The sequence below is a fragment of the Rana temporaria genome, chromosome 3 (assembly GCF_905171775.1).
Source record: "Rana temporaria chromosome 3, aRanTem1.1, whole genome shotgun sequence".
Classification (NCBI taxonomy): domain Eukaryota; kingdom Metazoa; phylum Chordata; class Amphibia; order Anura; family Ranidae; genus Rana; species Rana temporaria.
Genome location: NC_053491.1, coordinates 223,916,022 through 223,935,280, shown reverse-complemented (window position 1 = coordinate 223,935,280; position 19,259 = coordinate 223,916,022). Strand labels below are relative to the sequence as shown.

The window sequence follows — 19,259 nt, the reverse complement described above, 5'->3', positions numbered from 1 at the left end:
GCCGATTGAATAGATATGTCTCTCAATCTGACGATTGCGGCGACACCTCACATGTGTGATTTGAACACCGTTTACATGACTTGCGTATGAGTTTTCATTGTTGCGTAAGAATGCGGGGATGGGGGCACTTTAAAAAAAACATTTGTTCTTATTTATTTTTATTTTTTACATTGATCACTTTTATGGCTGTCACAAGGAATGTAAACATTCATTGTGAAAGTAACAGGTGGTGACAGTTACTCTTTATGGAGGGATAGGGGGTCTAAAAGACCCCCTATCCCTCCTTTGCACTTAAAAGTATTCAGAAGTAAAAAACAAAATGGCAATTCTGAATACTTTATTTTTTTTAAAATTGGTTCCATTGGCAGACGAGTAAACTGGAAGTGATGTCACGACTTCGCTTCTGGGATTTTACATCGGAGACCCAATCAGAGCCGAACCTGGCTTCTTTTGCATCTCAGCCTAGCCGGCGGAGGTGCCAGCTGGTGGCTCGGGTCTCCCGGTGTGATGGGTGGCCCGGGAAGAGTGGCGGAAGGTGGCAGGAGGGTGGGTATCCCCCCCCCCACTCTTTTAGGATAACAGCCAAGCGGCTTTTACATACCATTGATTGTTATCACTAGAAAGCCAACTGCTGGCTCTAAAAAACAGCTCTTGGTTGATGCCTGCACCCACGGGCATCATCCTGATATAACCCCTTTAAGCCATGAACGCAAATACTGTCTGCAGGAAGGGGCTATTTATACCTACAGGTAAGCCTATACTAAGGCTTATCTGTAGGTACAGTAAATACAGTGCACATTTAGGTGATATTTAATTTAGTAGCAGCATGTCATATCACTGTGCATGCTCATTGCGCTCTCAATGGATGGCATGCCGCAGCTGTGACTCTCACGTTCATGCCGGACTCCCATGTACATGCAAATGGCCAAAGCCCACAAACCTGGAAGGAAGACCGGGTGAAGATGTAAGCCCTGTTAGTAGTGACAGCGCCGCTGTAGGGCTTAGTTTCAAGTTAAGTCTGTAATCATGTGCTAGTATGTGATGCATTCCAGCACATTATGACATTATCCTGCAGGGACCCAATTTTTTTTGTGGGTTACATATAAATTTAGCCTTGACCCACTGCTGGGTAAATACAGGTATATGAATGGCATCCATTGAGTATGCACCTTTGAAAGGAAAGTCAGCACTGCCAAGTACAATATTTTTTGGCAGGTTCTCTCTGTCCTTCAAGACATTTGCACGTTAAAAGATAAGTACGGCTAACAATTTATTAGCCATACTTCTCTTCTGAGTCACAGGAGTGTACTTGCTTTTCCACTGCTGTGTCCCAAAATCAGACGACGATAGGCTAATTCCTGCTATCGGCTATTGTTACAGAGCCGGTCCAAGCTCCTGAAGGACACCAACAATAATGTCGGGATCCACCCAGAATCCTGACCAGCAGCTGGCTCAGCCTCTCAGCATGCTGCTGAGAGCCTGAGTCAGCCACTCTCGCCTTCTTCACAGACCAGTGCTGCAGTGAGCGCTGGAGGGGCAGAGCACAGGCCAGTGACTGACAGTCAACGCTCTCTGCTCAGAGTGGACTGAGAATCGGCGGGGGACAGCTGCAGCATTGCATTGATGTTGCAGCAATAAGGATGAGTATGAAAGTTTATTTTTTTTTACAATTTCACACTTATCCTTTAAGGATAAATGATAAGACCATCCAAAACAGGCATTTGAGTTTTTTGGGAATATTGTAGCTGCAGTAAATACTATCTCCTAGGGACTCCATATTACCTGTTAAAGGTACTTGCCCTACTCTATGCTACAACTAAAACAAAACAAAATAGTTTCACCTATCCTGCTGATGTCTCTAAAATGTAAATTAATATAAAATCCAATAAAAACAACACACCCTCTTAATAGGCGTGACAGGTAATCAGAGCTGGGAACTAGGGTGAAAAGTTTTCTAGATCAGAGTTCATAAGAGATAAAAAAAAATCCAGAGCTAAGAAGGGTGGACCTACTAGCTTCCACTACAACTTATACTTTATTTGCTTCAAACTGATATGTTATAGATGCAACAGACACACAGACAATAAAATGTATTTAGTTATTCAATATGCAGTAGTTAAAGCAGGTCAGCTTCCCCAGTGCAATAATAATTTACAGTCCTGATGGCATAATAGAGATTCTAAAGTGAACCGAACCAAAATAGGCATATATTAGAATCGAAATCTCCACACATTAAAATGCAATAACAGTGCAGCCTTACTTTCTAGGAATAGCCATCATTCTTGTTATTCGCACGTATTCTCTCTGAGCAGAAGAAGCATTAGATCAGTGTCAGTACTGAAGGATGCCCTATTTCCAGCCTCTATTCATAGCAGAAAACAACCCTGTTTCTGAGCTAATGAAGTAGGGTATAACCAGGGGCGGACTGACCATTCGGGCACTGCCCGAGGGCCCCATGCCACTGGGGGGCCCCCATCAGGGTTGCCAGCCTCAGTAAAGCCAGGGACAGTGTCTAAAAATCTGTGTTTTTTTTTTAAATCCCAAGATTATAGCTGTTCTGCCTCTCCAGTACCTTTTCAGTGTGTGTATGTGTATTCTGTGTGTATGTATACTGTGTGTCTGTGTGTGTATACTGTGTATGTATACTGTATGTGTGTGTGTATACTGTGTGGCCCCATAATCTATTGCCTGGGGGCCCCATAAGCTCCTATTGCCGGGGGGCCCCATAAGCTCCTATTGCCGGGGGGCCCCATAAGCTTCTATTGCCCGGGGGCCCATGAGTTGTCAGTCCGCCCCTGGGTATAACAGTCAATTAATAAAATCTTTCGTTGTCTTTCATTTAATTCTGACAAGATCTTTGTTACTTGTCAGTTTTGTGAACGTCTGTTATCAGCGCACAGTTGAGGAAGGAGTAAGCCAGCCTTTGTGGGGGGCCTTACAGTCCGATAATGAGCTGGCACTTCTGCACTAACAGGAAAAGAATACAAGTAAACACCAGAACAAATAACAATCCCTGAAACTAGCTGGCTATACACTAGTAGATTTTTGAGCAATTTTTTTCGAAAAAATATTTGTATGAAAAGTATTTTTACATTCAAATCACAAATGTTGTTTGAAAGTACTTCAAAACGTAATTTGCCTTTAACACTTAACATAAACATTTTGAAACGAATGTAATTTTGTCAACGAAAACCACATACACTGTTAGAAATTTGTCTGTTTGGGAAAACATTTTTGAAGACGAAGCATGGAAATTGTTATCAATCTGGTAGAAAATGAACATCGATTTGACCCCACTAGCAACAAAAAATAAATAAAAATAAAATGAAGCAAATGTTTTTAATATGAAACATTTTGAACAAAATTCTACTATTGTGTAGCCAGCTTAAAATAATTCAGATACAAGTGCTCTTTTGTGACTGGATTTTTAAATCTTTTAACTTTCCAAAACATCAATAAGCTACTGTGATATTTTCTGCACAAGAGGAAATCTATTGCCTTTCCAGCAATGGAATAAAAAAGTTTGGTGCTAGATGCTGACTGTCAAGAGCAACTCAATCTCCTAGTAAAATAGAAAAAAAATTAGGCGATCACCACATAATATACTTATCAAAAGATTTTAATCTTGGTATTTTATGTATTTTATACTTTAACAAACAACCACCAAAATTAAAGTGAACCAGTAATAGGTCTGTATAAGTATTTAAAAAACTATCCTCAAAGGAACACTAAAGGTTCATTTTTTATTAGATCAATTGATTGCTGTAAGCAAGAGCATTTAAATATCACTTACCTTGTTTTTCCTTTTGACCTCCAAAATACAGTAATCCAGGTTTGAAAATGCCATTTCCTGTCTCTCCTCTTCTTGCTTTCCACCAGCATCTGAGCCGTTTTGCATTGTGGAAAGCAGAATGTGCTCACCCCCTCCCTATGACTACAGCCCTGCGTGAAGATGCTCTCTTATCCCTCACAGGCATGGAGGCTAAGCCTAATGGGAACTGTAGTTCCTATTAGGCCGTGATGTAGCAAGAATGAATGCGCACCGCAAACCAGGAAGTCAGTGAGAATAATAATTCAGGAGTGCTGGAGGTGAATAAAACAGCTCGATTTCAACAGGTATTAAACTAGTTATAATGCAAAACATTACTTTTTATTTTATCAGCTACTGTCAGACTTGAATTTAAGAGGAAAATATTTTTGTCTTTACAACCCCTTTAAATTATAATGATTGCGTCGCCTTATTTATGAAAAATGTTCATTTGACCCCTTAGGCCCTTTAAAGATGGAGCGAAATCCATCCAAGCCCATCCGCCTGCTCAGCAGGGGATCTCTCCGCTGATCCCCGCTGAGCAGGAGGATGACAGGTCCGTGTCTGCTCCGCTATACAGAGTGGACTTGGACACAGTCCGCTGTTCTCTATGGGGCAGTCGGATGGAAATAGACGGCATGTCCGCTTCCATCTGACTGTCTTCCGATCTGATCAGCTGGATGGATGGCGAACGTATCCCCATCCATCTGTTTTTAGCAGATCGGATGACAGTGGACACGTCTGCTGACATTCACCACCCCATAGAGAGCAATGGATGGTTTGATCGGGTCTGCCTGAAAAACAGATAGGCGGACCCAGATCAGTCCACTGGTGTGAAAGGGGCCTTATTGAGCTTTGTTTATTTTGTCCGATACTAAATCTGGAAGGTAATGCCCAGCTCCAGGAATAAGACAAAATCGACCCTTGCCGTGGGTACCCCCTGGGCTCGGGCTAGGCGGTACTCCTCTACCTTCCGCCAGCACCTGAACACTGGAGTCTCATACACTGGGGATAAATGCTCAGTATGCATGAGGCCTTAACAGCCTGAGACCAGGCAGTTCAGAGGGCAGTAACTTTTAGATCTGGAGGGCAGTTGTTGGGGTCTCTTATATTGTATCTGACTCAGCGCTATCCTCATATAAATTAAGTAAAGCTAAATGAGGGGCAGTTATAAACAATATATTTCAAGATTAGGTCTATATAATAATTATAATAATACTAAATAATACAATGCAAACCCCTGCATAAACCCAATCAAACCTACCTCTCTGTTCTTCTGTAAGCAATATGTACACATTTCAGATGAGTATGTCCCTAGATCATTAGAGTACAATGTCCCCAGATATTTTTCCTTACATAAATACTCCTCTGATCCTTTACCTTTCACACTCATTAAAGGCGGCCAATGAATCTAGCTCCCTGTTGATCACTCGCTGATTCGTTTTTTTGGTTAATGTCGATGAAGCTGTACACACGGAGAAATCCAGTTTTGTTGCATAGGGCTCAAATTCCAAATCCTTGAGAGATTAAAAAGATAGAAATGTGCTGGGTGAAATAATAGTCACTTAAAGGGGAACCTATGCATGTAATTTATTCTATTCAGCTCTTGCACAATGCTGAAAACTCAGGGTCAGTGCAGATAAGAAGATACACTGTTATGCCCTGTACACACGATCGGTTCATCCGATGAAAACGGTCTGATGGATTTTTTCATCAGATATCCGATGAAGCTGACTTTCATCAGTCTTGCCTACACACCATCAGTTAAAAAAACAATCGTGTCAGAGCGCGGTGACGTAAAACACAACGACGTGCTGAGAAAAATGAAGTTCAATGCTTCTGAGCATGCGTCGACTTGATTCTGAGCATGCGTTGATTTTTAACCAATGGATTTCCCCACAGACGATCGTTTTTTTCTATCGGTTTTTTAACCATCAGATAATTTTAAAACAGGTTCTACGTTTTTTCACTGATGGGGAAAAAAAACCGATGGGGCCCACACACGATCGGTTCGTCTGATAAAAACGGTCCATCAGACCGTTTTCATCAGACAAACCGATCGTGTGTATGCGGCATTAGGCATACGTCATGCACACTGGACGCTTTTACAGCTGCTGTTTTTGGCTTCAGAACTTCTGCAGCCAATAAACTCCCCAGCATGTTACCCTATGTGTCCATTCATACATAAGCTGTTATCAGCAGTTTTTGGAAGGGGAGTTTTCTGCCTGAAAAAAAACCCAGAACTAGTGGGCTTTGAGAGGAGTTTTTTAGCTGAAAAACAGCCAACTCTGCTGAAAACAGTATAACAACGCAAAAAACACTGAAAAACTTGGCTATTCTGTGTTTTTGAGCAATAAGCTTTTATGGGAGTATAGTTTTGCACAAAAAATGCTACAGTTAAAAAACGCTAAAAATACTAGTGCAAAAACACTGAAAAACTCACTCTACAGCTTTCTACAGCTAACTTTACTGGCTTTTTTGTAACTAAACTGAACTAATAATTTTGTATAATTTTTTACAGTTTTGAGAATGATCATGTGAGGCAGTCAGGACTTTATATTTATCATTCAGGAAGCAGAAAGTAAATAAAATACCAGACCGACAGAGGGAAAAAAGTGCAGTTACACTTTAAATCCCAAATAGGTAGCAGAAAACTTCAAGGCTTTGGTAATTTCAGCATTGCTTTGTTCCTGTGCATAAACATTTCAAAATGGAGACACTCACTGAATTTCATTTTGTTATGTTATAATAATGTGACAGATAGAGTGCTTGAACATGATGGAAGGTATAATGCATATGGAACATCTTGCAGCAATAGATAGGGATAATTTGGATCACTTTCAAAACGTGTGGGCATCATAGATCATCTAGGAAATCCCAACACTATAAAGATCACATTCTTCATTTCTTAATTTGCTAAGCTGCCAGCAAAATCCTGCATTACAGTTCTCCATATGCTGTACATATATACAATGTTATCAGGGTTTACATGTGTAGAGCCATACAGAATATATGGCCTCTGTTGGCCACCAACGCTGCTCAGATAGATGCTAGGACACAGGCACCTTTTGCTATCTGCATCCTAACAATAGTGGACGCCAAACTGCCATAAAACAGGCAGTCAGTTCTCCATCAGGTCTCCTCTTAAGCCGCGTACACACGATCAGTCCATCCGATGAGAACGGACCGACGGACCGTTGTCATAGGTTAACCGATGAAGCTGACTGATGGTCCGTCGTGCCTACACACCATCAGTTAAAAAAACGATCGTGTCAGAACGCGTTGACATTAAACACAACGACGTGCTGAAGAAAACGAAGCTCAATGCTTCCAAGCATGCGTCAACTTGATTCTGAGCATGCATGGATTTTTAACCGATGGTTGTGCCTACTAACAATCGTTTTTTTCCCATTGGTTAGGAATCCATCGGTTAAATTTAAAGCAAGTTGGCTTTTTTTAAACCTATGGTTAAATAACCTATGGGGCCCACACACGATCGGTTTGGACCGATGAAAACGGTGCATCAGACCGTTGTCCTCTGGTTAACCTATCGTGTGTACGAGGCCTTACAGCTGGTTGGAGGAGACATTTTGGCCTGTATGTTATTGATTGGCTGGATCAATCAAATTGTACATAAATGGCTCCTCCCACCAGCTGTCAGAGCAGACCTGATGGGATATACAGTATATGGTGGTGGAGCCTTAATAGTTTTGAATTTTTGTGGTTCTCCAGGTCCCATCAGGCAGGTAGGAGAAGCCAATTCTGTACATGTGAAATTTGATTAGCTGAGCCATCCGAGTGGACCTGATGGGGTATACCACAAGCTAGATAGCCACTAGCTCCTCTACTTTCACAGCCAATGAATGAATGACTGACATGTCAAATCAATAGCGTATAATCAATGCCACTGTTTACACAATATTGATGTTTGCATTTCAGACCTAAGCAGCATAAGTAATCAATAGGCCGCTGTACACTGTATGCCAGTATGCATGTAAATGCTACACAAATGTTTACTCAATGTTTACACAAATGTTTACATGCATACATTGTTAATTTTACATTGTTAATTTTACATTGTTTACATGCATACATTGTTAATTTTACATTGTTTTTTCTATGCTGCAAAAACAATAGAACAAATTTAAGCTGCCAGACTCAGCCGTGTGTCTAGGTACATAGGTGTAGCATCCTCCTTGCTAGGCTGCTAGGTAAATGTAGTTTTTGCTTCTGCTGTAATCACAGCAATTGTTTTGCTTCATGTTCAGAGCTTCAGGCCCTACCTCTGGGAGAAGCTTCTAGAGACTTAGGGGGGGAAAATGTGGGTATCCAGCCTGAATATTCAGCAGGGTCTAGCCAATCCCTGGTGATGTGTGCCTAGATGGTGGTTTGGTTGCTGTTAAATGGTCTGAAGCCCTGAAAAGACTGTCTTTCCCATTTCACCTCGGGACTGACTATAAGCCAGGACTTTGTAAGTAGAGCTTCTATGATTTATACACCTGCATGGTCTTCCGCTGTGCATCCATAGACTGTCCAAGTCTTAACTACTTGTGCTACATACTTCTGCATGGTCTCCAGCTGTGCACCCATGGACTGTCCAAGTCTTAACTACTTGTGCTACATACTTCTGCATGGTCTCCAGCTGTGCACCCATGGACTGTCCAAGTCTTAACTACTTGTGCTACATACTTCTGCATGGTCACTAGCTGTGCACCCATGGACTGTCCAAGTCTTAACTACTTGTGCTACATACTTCTGCATGGTCACCAGCTGTGCACCCATGGACTGTCCAAGTCTTAACTACTTGTGCTACATACTTCTGCATGGTCTCCAGCTGTGCACCCATGGACTGTCCAAGTCTTAACTACTTGTGCTACATACTTCTGCATGGTCACCAGCTGTGCACCCATGGACTGTCCAAGTCTTAACTACTTGTGCTACATACTTCTGCATGGTCACCAGCTGTGCACCCATGGACTGTCCAAGTCTTAACTACTTGTGCTACATACTTCTGCATGGTCTCCAGCTGTGCACCCATGGACTGTCCAAGTCTTAATTACTTGTGCTACATACTTCTGCATGGTCTCCAGCTGTGCACCCATGGACTGTCCAAGTCTTAACTACTTGTGCTACATACTTCTGCATGGTCTCCAGCTGTGCACCCATGGACTGTCCAAGTCTTAATTACTTGTGCTACATAGATCTGCATGGTCTCCAGCTGTGCACCCATGGACTGTCCAAGTCTTAACTACTTGTGCTACATACTTCTGCATGGTCTTAAGCTGTGCACCCATGGACTGTCCAAGTCTTAATTACTTGTGCTACATAGATCTGCATGGTCTCCAGCTGTGCACCCATGGACTGTCCAAGTCTTAACTACTTGTGCTACATACTTCTGCATGGTCTTAAGCTGCGCACCCTCAGACTAGTCAACTGGTTCTTGCACTACTGCTACTGACCAAGGAGTTTCTTCCTCAAACTGTGGTAAGCGTTTTTTTGTTATCCCACACCCCACTACCCTTTCCTGTTACAAGTTTCATTCAGCAAAAAATTACAAAAAGACACCGCCTAAACTTATTTCTGAGCCAGAGTGAATGGACTCTTGGCTGTGTGCCTGGCTGCCTCTGACTGTGTGGGAAAGAACCTGTGTAATGTACAGCAGCTCCTTCAGGGGGAGACCTACATTGGCCTAATTAGTGTTGGGTTTGTATGCGTACAAAACTATTTGCTGTGCACCTCTGAATCCAGCATTTTCTACATAAATGTGAATGAGCCCTTAAACACAAGTGCACTTATGGCAGGCCTTTTCTGCTTCTCCCGCACATTCTAGTAATTTGATATCTTTATACTGATGTTCCCTATTTTGTCATATTATTACGTCTTCATTTTCTGATTTATTCCTATTTACATGTGCTGTATATATATTGTACAACTTGTACTTGGTGTACTTTACTCTGTAAAAAATGTTTCATTGTGCGCCTACTAATTCAAAATGTGACTGACGCAAGAAAAATGCCCCCTTTGTTAGAAAAGATGGGGGAAAAAACCCTCATTAAATTAATGCTGCTACAATATTTTTATAGTACTTGCACTGGGCTGGTATCAGGCTGCTAATACAGACAAATCTATTTTTCTTGGCTACAACAGATAAGAGAAAGAAAACAGATGGCATACCTGGTCAAACCTCAGGTGGTTTGTGGAAAGGTTCTTAACAAGTTCTGTATACACTTCCTCTAGCTCCTGCCCGACAAACAAGTTTCTATCCAGCTTCTTCACAGTAGCAGATTCAATCTGGAACAAACATTGTTTTTTTACAGAGGCAGATGTCAAAAGCTAGGACTTATTTGACATGATTAGATATGATTGAGCTAGAATGCATTAGGATAAAAAAAAGCCTGCTGCCTTTAATTCATTTCAGTGACCAGATTAAATTATTATTCTGGCCAGTGGCAGTGCGTCCATAAGGGGCGCACGGGCGCCGACCCCTCTCTCTTGCCACCCCTCTATCACCATAGATAGATTCATGCATTGCATGAATCCATCTATGGTCGCAGCTGCCACCCCCTATTAAGGTGCCCGGCCTCTTTTCTGGCCCTGGACACCTGAATTACAGTGGCGGGGTATTTTTTTAAGCACCCGATTAGAGCCATAGGCTGTAATAGGCGTCCAAAATGGTGAACAATGGGCGCCATGCTAGTTTCAAAGGCCTGGCTTATATCAGTGTTGCCAACCGTCAGTATTTTTACTGGCAGCCAATTAAAAATAAAACGCTTTTTTCCTGCCAGTTAATGCCAGTGACAGGAAATGGTTACCAGTAAAAAATTTGGTTGTGACCCTCGGCTCGGAAACTGCGCATGCAGAGCTAACTAAGACCATCCGAGTGCCTGCTAAAGTATGTTCGGGCGCCACTGGTGGAGAGCGGGTCTGGCAAAAGCAGTGCCTGAGCGTGTCATGTGATGTCATGGTGCAAGGGAGCTTAGTGGAGTGGTCAGAGCCCTTTTGTGGGGGTCTGTGGAACAGGAGCAAGCCAGGAGTGGGACTGTCAGTGCTGTTTGGACTGGAGTGGACTGAAGGGACCACCTGGCATGGAGAGAGACTGTCACTGTGACTCAGGAGGGGACATGTCATGTTAGTGAGGTGTCGTCATCATCTGTGCTGCTGCACACAGATGTCAGTGTTACTTTGAGAGTCAATTTTATGTGTGGGTGCCTGCCCATTCTAATGTCTTGCACTCCTGAGTCCTGTCCCCATGAATCTATCTATTTATGGCTGCCGATGCCATCCCCTATTCAGGCGCTCGGCCCCTTTCCGGGTCCCGAAAGCCTGAATTACATCGGCGGGGGGTGTTTTTGAAGCACCTGATTAGGGCCATAGGCTGTAATAGGCATTAAAAAAGGTAAACAGCAAGCGCCATGCTTGGCGCTCACAGTTCACCCAGCTGTGTTAGAAAAGTGAATGAATATTCGCTTTCCAAACACTCAACCGCCTCTCCGCTAATCAGGTGCTCGGGTCTGTCACCCATCACCTGATTGGCTGAAACAACAGGCACTGTGATTGGACATCCAATCATAGGAGAGGATAAGAGGAGCGGATGGGAGAAGACATCGAGGGCATGGAGGACACCACTCGCTGCGGGGGGCACAGTGGCAGAATTCGATGGGCACAGTGGGAGTATTGGATGGGCACAGTGGAAGCATTTGATGGGCACAGTGGGAGCATTTGATGGGCACAGTGGGAGCATTTGATGGCACACTGGTAGCATTTGATGGGGCACAGTGGCAGCGTTTGATGGGGCACAGTGGTAGCGTTTGATGGGCACAGTGGCAGCGTTTGATGGGCACAGTGGCAGCGTTTGATGGGCACAGTGGCAGCGTTTGATGGGCACAGTGGCAGCGTTTGATGGCACAGTGGTGGCAATTGATGGGCACAGTGGTGGCAATTGATGGGCACAGTGGTGGCAATTGATGGGCACAGTGGCTGCATTTGATGGGCACAGTGGCTGCATTCGATGGCACAATGGCTGCATTTAAAGGCACAGTGAGGCTGCAATTGATGGGTTTTTCTTTCAGAATTTTTCAGTTTGTTTGCACCCCCCCAAAAAATTTGAGCACCAGCCGCCACTGCTGCTGACACAAAAAGCTTTGCCACTGGCAATAATTCTCAATGCCTCTGCTACTACCTGGCACTGTCAGTATTGCTGGCAGCTTGATACTTTTGCCTGCACACAGAAGAAAACTGTGTTACCACACAGCTGCTCTGTCCTAGTTCTCTATAACTTCCCAGTCCATTTTGGGAGAAAGGAGCCTTCACTGGCTCTCCCTCAGCCAGGGGAGGGCTGGCAGCCTTAGGCCTGGGGGGCAAGTCCAGTCAAGTGGCCCATTGAGCGTGGAAAAGTGATGGATCGAGGAAAACAGTCCAAGATTGTTCATGATCACAAGAGTGGGGGAGGACAATGTGGCCCTCCAGAAACCCTGGCGGGGACTGACTGGCATCTTTTGGCCCAGAGGCAAGTATAACCCAGAGGCCCATGGTGGAGCAACTTTACCGCACTCTCCCTCTTCCCTGCCTCCTCCCAACTCCCACTTTTGTCATCCATGTTAATTTACCTTTTCTTAGTCAGAGCCATTTTTGCACACGTTTAAAAAAAACATTTTAGGCCTGAAGATTACACAAAACCCCCAAACATTATGGGCCAGATCCACAAAAGAGATACGACGGAGTAACTGCTGTTACTCCATCGTATCCCTTGTCCTAACTTTGGAACTGATCCACAGAAGCAGTTTTCCAAAGTTAGGCAGAAGATCCGGCATGTGTAATTGAATTACACTGCCGAATCTTAGGATGCAGTACCGCATCCGCCGCTGGGGGCATTTCGAGTCGAAATGCCGCTTCTAGTATGCAAATTAGCACTTAAGGCGATCCACAAAGCTTTCCAGCTTCATTTTTTCGCCGTAAGTTTTAGTTTGCAAGTGTAAAACTAGGGCTGGTGTTACAAAGTGTAAACTAGTCACACCATGTAAAAGCCCATTCCAGCGACGGCATTTGGTATGCATTCCTGAGGGAGAACTCCACGGCAATTTGTAAAAACAAAACCGGCATGGGTTCCCCCCAGGAGCATACCAGGCCCTTAGGTCTGGTATGGGTTGTAAGGAGACCCCCCTCCACCAAAAAATCGACGTAGGGGGTCCCCCTACAATCCATACCAGACCCGTATCCAAAGCACGCTACCTGGCCGGTCAGGAAAGGAGTGGGGACGAGCGAGCGTCCCCCCCCTCCTGAGCCGTGCCAGGCCGCATGCCCTCAACATGGGGGGGTTGGGTGCTCTGGGGCAGGGGGGCGCACTGCGGGCCCCCCCACCCCAGAGCACCCTGTCCCCATGTTGATGAGGACAGGACCTCTTCCCGACAACCCTTGCCGTTGGTTGTCGGGGTCTGCGGGCGGGGGCTTATCGGAATCTGGGAGTCCCCTCAAATAAGGGGGCCCCCAGATACCGGCCCCCCACCCTAAGTGAATGGATATGGGGTACATCGTACCCCTATCCATTCACCTGTAGGCAAAAAGTAAAAGTTAGTAAACACACAACACAAGGGTTTTTAAAATAATTGATTATTCTGCTCCGGAGGCCCCCCCTGTCTTCTTTATTAGCTCTATTACCAGGGGGGGCTTCTTCTTCCACTCTCCGGGGGTCTTCTTCCAGTCTCCGGGGGTCTTCTTCCACTCTCCGGGGGGGGTTTCTTCTTCCGCTCTCCGGGGGGGGCTTCTCCGCTCTCCGGGGGTCTTCTTCTATCTTCGCCGCTCTCCGCTGTTGACTCGGCGAACTCCGGTTCTTCTGCAGATGTCCGGTGCCTTCTTCTTCAGCGCTGGCTGCCTGCTATCTTTGTGTGTTAGCTCAATTACGAGCAGGCAGCCATCGCGGTCTTCTGTGACGTCAGGTTCTTCTCTTCTGTTCTTCTCCCGGTGGTGGGTGCCTACCCACGTGCACCCACCACGTGGGTACCTGCCGGAGCATGATGGGACGGTGATGCCTATATAAATGGGATGCAAGGCGCGCTTCCATCATTACAGTGACAAGATGCGACGAGTCAACATCGGAAGAGGGGAGAAGAACAGAAGAGAAGAACCTGACGTCACAGAAGACCGCGATGGCTGCCTGCTCGTAATTGAGCTAACACACAAAGATAGCAGGCAGCCATCGCTGAAGAAGAAGGCACCGGACATCTGCAGAAGAACCGGGGTTCGCCGAGTCAACAGCGGAGAGCGGCGAAGATAGAAGAAGACCCCCGGAGAGCGGAGAAGCCCCCCCCGGAGAGCGGAAGAAGAAACCCCCCCCGGAGAGTGGAAGAAGACCCCCGGAGACTGGAAGAAGACCCCCGGAGAGTGGAAGAAGAAGCCCCCCCTGGTAATAGAGCTAATAAAGAAGACAGGGGGGCCTCCGGAGCAGAATAATCAATTATTTTAAAAACCCTTGTGTTGTGTGTTTACTAACTTTTACTTTTTGCCTACAGGTGAATGGATAGGGGTACGATGTACCCCATATCCATTCACTTAGGGTGGGGGGCCGGTATCTGGGGGCCCCCTTATTTGAGGGGACTCCCAGATTCCGATAAGCCCCCGCCCGCAGACCCCGACAACCAACGGCAAGGGTTGTCGGGAAGAGGTCCTGTCCTCATCAACATGGGGACAGGGTGCTCTGGGGTGGGGGGGCCCGCAGTGCGCCCCCCTGCCCCAGAGCACCCAACCCCCCCATGTTGAGGGCATGCGGCCTGGCACGGCTCAGGAGGGGGGGGGACGCTCGCTCGTCCCCACTCCTTTCCTGACCGGCCAGGTAGCGTGCTTTGGATACGGGTCTGGTATGGATTGTAGGGGGACCCCCTACGTCGATTTTTCGGCGGAGGGGGGGTCTCCTTACAACCCATACCAGACCTAAGGGCCTGGTATGCTCCTGGGGGGTGAACCCATGCCGGTTTTTTCTTTGAAAATTGGCATGGAGTTCTCCCTCGGGAATGCATGCCGAGCGACGCTGTCAATTTTTTTTTTTTCCCGACGCATCTTTTTTAAGCCGGCGCGATCCACAAAACTCGGCGTAACGTAACTTCGCGCATGCGCAGTACGGCCGGCGCGGGAGCGCGCCTCATTTAAATGGGACTCGCCCCATTTGAATAGGAACGCCTTGCGCCGGCGGAATTTTAGTTACACGGCCTGAAATTTCTAGATAAGTGCTTTGTGGATCGGGCACTTAGGTAGAAATTTTAAGGCAGTGTAACTTAAATGGGATTTTTTAAGTTGCGCCAGGTTTTTGTGGATCTGGCCCTATATATTTCCTGAAAGCAGACACCCTAGACAATAAAATAGTGGTCGTTTTTATGTCACACGATATTACCGCAAAGATCTAGGAAATGTAAAATTTCTGTAAAAAAAAAAAACACACTAAAGTGAAATTTAGAGCAAGCAAACGCATTAAAATTACCCAAATGTGAAATGGCGGCAAAATTCAGTACCCTATATTTTCTATAGGCAAAGCTTCAAAATCCCCCTATAGGCATCAGCTTAGTGTTATGGAGGAGGTCTTGTGTTGCTCTCATTACGGCGTGCATGGTAATATGTAACGTGCATCGCAATCAACGTTTTTACGCGTAGGCTCCCCTGAGGCATGCGTTTACGTTCGTTCATGTGTATATGTGGGGTTTATGTACTTGGGTGGAACTTTTTTTTCTTATGTTATTTTTTTTCATCACATAGGGGACAAAAAGTCCCCTATGTGATAATTTTAAGGTGACAGGAAGCGGGATGAAGAGTAGGGGCCTGGAGTGCCAGCGGGGGACCCCAGAAGAAGAGTCTGGTCGGTTCTGTGCAAAACCCTTTGCCAGAGCAGATAAGTATGACAAGTTTGTTGTTGTTTTTTTTTATTTTTTTAATATAAAAATAACATTTACAACCACTTTAATCTACAATGCTATTTAGAATATGCAGCATGGAGGAGGTTAATGTATTGCTATTGGTCACTGATGCATTTGTGACCAGTGGCAATTAACTCCTTTATGCTGCATTAGTGGCAGTGGCACCAGTGGCAGTGCTAATTAACTCCTTTATGCTGCAGCATGAAGGGGTTAATTAACACTGACACCACTGCTGCTAATGCAGCACAAAGAGGTTAACTGCCACTGGTCACAAATGCATTAGTGACCAATAGCAATACATTAACCTCCTCCATGCTGCATATAACAAATATCATTGTAGATTAATTAACCCCACAACAACCCCAATTTTTTTTTTTTAATAAACCACTTCAGTAAGATGAAAGCAGTGCAGCCGATCACTCACCCACTGTAGTGGACGCTCCCCGCAGGTCGCAACAGCACTCCTCTTCTATCCCAGCCTCTGAATGACTTCATGATGGGCAGGAACTAGGTAGCTCCTGTCTTGCGGAGATCCCTGACAGGGAGAGCATTATGCCGGCAGGGGCGGACTGACAATACTCAGGACCCCCAGACCAAATAAAGCAAGGGTCCCCTGTCAGACCCCACCCATGACCCACCCATGCCCTGTCCATGACCCGCTCCTGGCCTTGTACCCACATTTCTATCAAAGTACAACAGTACTGAGTAGAGTCTGTTAGAAAGCGTCTCCTCCAGGCTCCATTAGAGACTACAAAGTAAAATGGAACCTGGAGGGGGCCTCTTTCTAACAAAGTGTACAGTGAACACCTTCATTCACTCTGGTCCCGTTGGGACCCCCTTCTTGTACCTTGACCCTCACCCCTGTACATTACACACTCCTGACCCCTGCACCCTGTACATTATGCTATGTACATTATTATATAAGCATCAGAGTCCGCACAGAGCCCCCCTGACATCAGAGTCCGCACAGAGCCCCCCTGACATCAGAGTCCGCACAGAGCCTCCCCTTACATCAGAGTCCGCACAGAGCCTCCCCTTACATCAGAGTCCGCACAGAGCCTCCCCTTACATCAGAGTCCGCACAGAGCCTCCCCTTACATCAGAGTCCGCACAGAGCCTCCCCTTACATCAGAGTGCGCACAGAGGCCCCCCCTTTACATCAGAGTGCGCACAGAGGCCCCCCTTACATCAGAGTGCGCACAGAGGCCCCCCCTTTACATCAGAGTGCGCACAGAGGCCCCCCTTACATCAGAGTGCGCACAGAGGCCCCCCTTACATCAGAGTGCGCACAGAGCCTCCCCTTACATCAGAGTCCGCACAGAGCCTCCCCTTACATCAGAGTGCGCACAGAGGCCCCCCCCTTACATCAGAGTGCGCACAGAGGCCCCCCTTACATCAGAGTCCGCACAGAGGCCCCCCTTACATCAGAGTCCGCACAGAGGCCCCCCTTACATCAGAGTGCGCACAGAGCCTCCCCTTACATCAGAGTCCGCACAGAGCCTCCCCTTACATCAGAGTGCGCACAGAGGCCCCCCCCTTACATCAGAGTGCGCACAGAGGCCCCCCTTACATCAGAGTCCGCACAGAGGCCCCCCTTACATCAGAGTCCGCACAGAGGCCCCCCTTACATCAGAGTCCGCACAGAGCCTCCCCTTACATCAGAGTCCGCACAGAGCCTCCCCTTACATCAGAGTGCGCACAGAGGCCCCCCCCCTTACATTAGAGTGCGCACAGAGGCCCCCCTTACATCAGAGTCCGCACAGAGGCCCCCCTTACATCAGAGTCCGCACAGAGGCCCCCCTTACATCAGAGTCTGCACAGAGCCTCCCCTTACATCAGAGTCCGCACAGAGCCTCCCCTTACATCAGAGTGCGCACAGAGGCCCCCCCCTTACATCAGAGTGCGCACAGAGGCCCCCCTTACATCAGAGTCTGCACAGAGGCCCCCCTTACATCAGAGTCCGCACAGAGGCCCCCCTTACATCAGAGTCCGCACAGAGCCTCCCCTTACATCAGAGTCCGCACAGAGCCTCCCCTTACATCAGAGTCCGCACAGAGCCTCCCCTTACATCAGAGTGCGCACAGAGGCCCCCCCCTTACATCAGAGTGCGCACAGAGGCCCCCCTTACATCAGAGTGCGCACAGAGGCCCCCCTTACATCAGAGTGCGCACAGAGGCCCCCCTTACATCAGAGTGCGCACAGAGGCCCCCCTTACATCAGAGTCCGCACAGAGGCCCCCCTTACATCAGAGTCCGCACAGAGGCCCCCCTTACATCAGAGTCCGCACAGAGGCCCCCCTTACATCAGAGTCCGCACAGAGGCCCCCCTTACATCAGAGTCCGCACAGAGGCCCCCCTTACATCAGAGTCCGCACAGAGGCCCCCCTTACATCAGAGTCCGCACAGAGGCCCCCCTTACATCAGAGTCCGCACAGAGGCCCCCCTTACATCAGAGTCCGCACAGAGGCCCCCCTTACATCAGAGTCCGCACAGAGGCCCCCCTTACATCAGAGTCCGCACAGAGGCCCCCCTTACATCAGAGTCCGCACAGAGCCTCCCCTTACATCAGAGTCCGCACAGAGCCTCCCCTTACATCAGAGTCCGCACAGAGCCTCCCCTTACATCAGAGTGCGCACAGAGGCCCCCCCCCTTACATCAGAGTGCGCACAGAGGCCCCCCTTACATCAGAGTGCGCACAGAGGCCCCCCTTACATCAGAGTGCGCACAGAGGCCCCCCTTACATCAGAGTGCGCACAGAGGCCCCCCTTACATCAGAGTGCGCACAGAGGCCCCCCTTACATCAGAGTGCGCACAGAGGCCCCCCTTACATCAGAGTGCGCACAGAGCCTCCCCTTACATCAGAGTGCGCACAGAGCCTCCCCTTACATCAGAGTCCGCACAGAGCCTCCCCTTACATCAGAGTGCGCACAGAGGCCCCCCCCTTACATCAGAGTGCGCACAGAGGCCCCCCTTACATCAGAGTGCGCACAGAGGCCCCCCTTACATCAGAGTGCGCACAGAGGCCCCCCTTACATCAGAGTGAGCACAGAGGCCCCCCTTACATCAGAGTGCGCACAGAGGCCCCCCTTACATCAGAGTGCGCACAGAGGCCCCCCTTACATCAGAGTGCGCACAGAGGCCCCCCTTACATCAGAGTGCGCACAGAGGCCCCCCTTACATCAGAGTGCGCACAGTGGCCCCCCTTACATCAGAGTGCGCACAGAGGCCTCCCCTTACATCAGATTCCGCACAGAGGCCTCCCCTTACATCAGATTCCGCACAGAGCCTCCCCTTACATCAGAGTCCACACAGAGCCTTCCCTTACATCAGAGTCTGCACAGACCCATATACATCAGAGTCTGCACAGACCCATATACATCAGAGTCTGCACAGACCCATATACATCAGAGTCCGCACAGACCCCATATACATCAGATCTGATGTAAGGGGTGTTCTGGGAAACTTGATTTAAGGGTGCATGCTGTGGACTATTGTGTAAAGAGGGTCTCTGCTTACCAAAGCCTGCCCCACCTCCGCTTTAACAAAGTCCACAGA

At 47.3% G+C, this 19,259-nt stretch overlaps 1 protein-coding gene across 1 annotated transcript in view; it reads right to left on the bottom strand.

Annotated features, from left to right (window-relative positions):
* Positions 1-19,259, bottom strand: part of CCDC87 (coiled-coil domain containing 87) — a 120,245-nt gene that overhangs the window by 28,386 nt on the left and 72,600 nt on the right. Inside the window, exons 12-13 of the mRNA XM_040344338.1 lie at positions 9,983-10,099; positions 5,189-5,325 (exon numbers count right to left, since the gene is read on the bottom strand). Of these exons, the coding sequence (XP_040200272.1) occupies positions 5,189-5,325; positions 9,983-10,099 (254 nt within the window). The remainder of the gene's footprint in view (positions 1-5,188; positions 5,326-9,982; positions 10,100-19,259) is intronic.